Source organism: Otolemur garnettii, unplaced genomic scaffold (genome assembly GCF_000181295.1).
Source record: "Otolemur garnettii isolate 467f Iridium unplaced genomic scaffold, OtoGar3 scaffold00061, whole genome shotgun sequence".
NCBI classification, from domain to species: Eukaryota; Metazoa; Chordata; class Mammalia; order Primates; family Galagidae; genus Otolemur; species Otolemur garnettii.
The window spans coordinates 442,508-445,408 of NW_003852456.1; the positions used below are offsets into that span (position 1 = coordinate 442,508).

Sequence of the window (2,901 nt, forward strand, 5' to 3'; positions counted from 1 at the left end):
CTGGGCATTGTGGCAGGTGCCTGTAGTCCCAGCTACTTGGAAGGCTGAGGCAAGAGAATTGCTTAAGCCCAAGATTTGGAAGTTGCTCTGAGCTGTGATGCCACGGCACTCTACAAGAGCAACATAGTAAGACTGTCTCAACAAAAAATAAAAAGCAAACTTCTTATTTCCTGCTTCCTTCTCCCTGTGGCCTGCTCCTGTAAGGGTACTCTCAAATTTTCTATTGAAAACAGACATAGCGTGACTTACACAATTAGTTTTCCCCTTCCTGAACATTTAAGTTATAAATTTGTTGCTATTAAAAATACTATGACTCAGGTGGCACCTGTGGCTCAGTGGGTAGAGCATGGGCTCCATATACCAAGGGTGGGGGGTTCAAACCTGGCCCCGGCCAACCTGCAACAAAAAAAATAGACAGGTATTCTGGAGGGCACCTGTAGTCCCAGCTACTCAGGAGGCTGAGGCAAGAGAATCGCCTAAGTCCAGGAGTTGGAGGTTGCTATGAGCTGTGACGCCACAGCTCTCTACTGAGGGCGATAAAGTGAGACTGTCTCTTAAAAAAAAAAAATACTATGACTCAGTTAATACCCTAGAACAAATACCTTCTTACATTAATGCAAATATTTCTGTAGAATAAAATTCTAGAAATAAAATTATTAGGTTAAAAATAATGCACATGCTTTGGATTACAGTAGACTGACTCTCCTTGCTCCTAACAAACTGATACTTCAGGGCGGTACCTGTGGCTCAGTGAGTAGGGAGCTGGCCCCATATACCAAGGGTGGCGGGTTCGAGCCGGGTCTGGGCCAAACTGTAACAAAAAATAGCAGGGCGTTGTGGCAGGCGCCTGTAGTCCCAGCTCTCAGGAGGCTGAGGCAAGAGAATCGCCTAAGCCCAAGAGCTGGAGATTGCTGTGAGCTGTGACACCAATGCACTCTATGGAGGGTGACAAAGTGAAACTCTGTCTCCAATACCAAACAGCACTCTTAGCCATGTTTCACTAATTTTTAAGAACAAAAGTTGTCTTTTTAAGGCACACTTCTTTGGGGTTTTTTCTTGGGGGGGAGTATAATTATATTTTGGATAGAGGTGCTTTTCTTTCAGATTAACATGAGGGTACAAACAGGTTATAATGCTTTGATTCTTTTAATCCAAAGTTAGTATAATACTGGGGTTTTATTTCCCTTTATTTAGAAATATTTAAAAGATTAAAATAGATTAACTTTATCAAATAATCAGTCATACACATCTAATTGCATCACAATTTGATATCATAACAAACATAATTTTAAAAGTACATTTAACTTTTAAAATGTTTAAAACGTCTCATGAATTTATCAACCAACTGTAAAATTACTATAAAATTTTCTTTCTTTAGGATTGGAAATTTCTAGAATTACCACATGCACCATGCAGTTTTAATTGTAAAAGGCAAAAGCTAAGCAAACCATGAAATTAAAAATCAAAGTTATTTCTCATATTTATAGTAGATAAAAATAAGTCTCCTATCCAATAATCAATCAATACATAATATGTTAGAGATTATACTTTTGAAATAAATCTATCACCAATTTCCAGTTGGAAGGATGCCATAGAATACACCATGCTCTTAAAACTTATCTCAAAGTATAAAAGCCCCTCATAAATGCTAAAAATATGCCTCGTAGGGTTACAATATTGATTTAAAAACAGTCATCACTGAGGAGTATTTGTTACTGATCACTCTTCTGTCAATATTCCGTCTCACTGGAAGGCTCTTTTCTCTCTAGTCCTTCATCTTCTTCTCATTCTTTGCGTGAGTTAAGATGTGAGCCTTGAGGTTATTGGACTGAACGAACTTTTTGCTGCAGCCCTCAAAGGGACACGCAAAACGTTTCTCCCCAGTGTGGATGCGGACGTGCGTGCGCAAGTTGAAATCCAAAGAAAATCGCTTGCCACAGCCTTCAAAGGTGCACTGGAAAGGCTTCTCTCCAGTATGAACCAGAAAGTGTCTCTTGAGCTTGGAGCTCTCGGCAAATGCCTTCCCACACTCCGCACACACGTGGTCTCGGGGCCCATGGACCAGGAGGTGCTTTCTCAGGGCAGCTTTGTCCCTCAGCCTTCGAGTGCACCCCCTCTGAGGACAAGCAATGGCCTGCGGAGAATCACAAGTTTTATTCTTGGGGGGCTTCTTTTTAGTGAATTCTGCGAGCTGCTTAGGATCTGATAAGTCAAGGCCAGGAATTCCTCCAGGAGGAAGCTTCTTGCCTGTCACGTACTCAGAATACTCGGAAAGTGAATTTTCTCCAACCACCTGTTGGGGAAGCTTTTGTTTTGGCCCTTGTTTCATGTACTCCAAAGAACACTGCAGGCAGGAGCTTGCTTCCAGAAACTGTTGAGAAAGCTCATCTTCTGATCCTTCTGTCAGGTATTCAAAGGACTTAAAAAGTGATTCCTCTTCCAGGATGGGTTGAGAAAACTCCCCTCTTATTATGCATTCTATGTAACAGTCAGGGAAGGTATCATCTTCAAGAGCTTGAAGGCTAGTGTCACAGCACACATTACCACACAAGGCTCCTGCTGTGTCCTCATGAGCCTCCGTGTCTGCCCGTGGGACTTGGTGGGATTTGCTTTGCCTGACTTTAGCCCCCCTGGGGGTTCTTTTAGCTGGGCCTTTCTGGCCACTTGTCTTCGCTTTTCTCTTCAGTTGCTGGTTCATGGTGTCCCACCTGCTTCCTCCTCGGAGGTTTGCACTGGGATCTGCCAACACTTGCAGGTAGCAGGGATCTGGGATAGCCGTCTCCGCCAAACACCTGCTCTGTGATAATGATCTTTAATTAAAACATATTCCAACATCAGAGGCCTTATCAGGAAATTAACTCAAAAAATAGCCTAGAACAATAATGGAATGGCTACATTTAC

General features: G+C 42.4%; 1 protein-coding gene across 1 annotated transcript; it reads right to left on the minus strand.

The window, feature by feature from the left end:
* Nucleotides 1-1,765: 1,765 nt before the first annotated feature.
* On the minus strand, nucleotides 1,766-2,698 carry ZFP42 (ZFP42 zinc finger protein). Its single transcript, XM_003792822.1, has one exon. The coding sequence runs from the start codon at nucleotides 2,696-2,698 to the stop codon at nucleotides 1,766-1,768; it is 933 nt and encodes a 310-aa protein (XP_003792870.1).
* Between the last annotated feature and the right edge of the window lie 203 nt (nucleotides 2,699-2,901).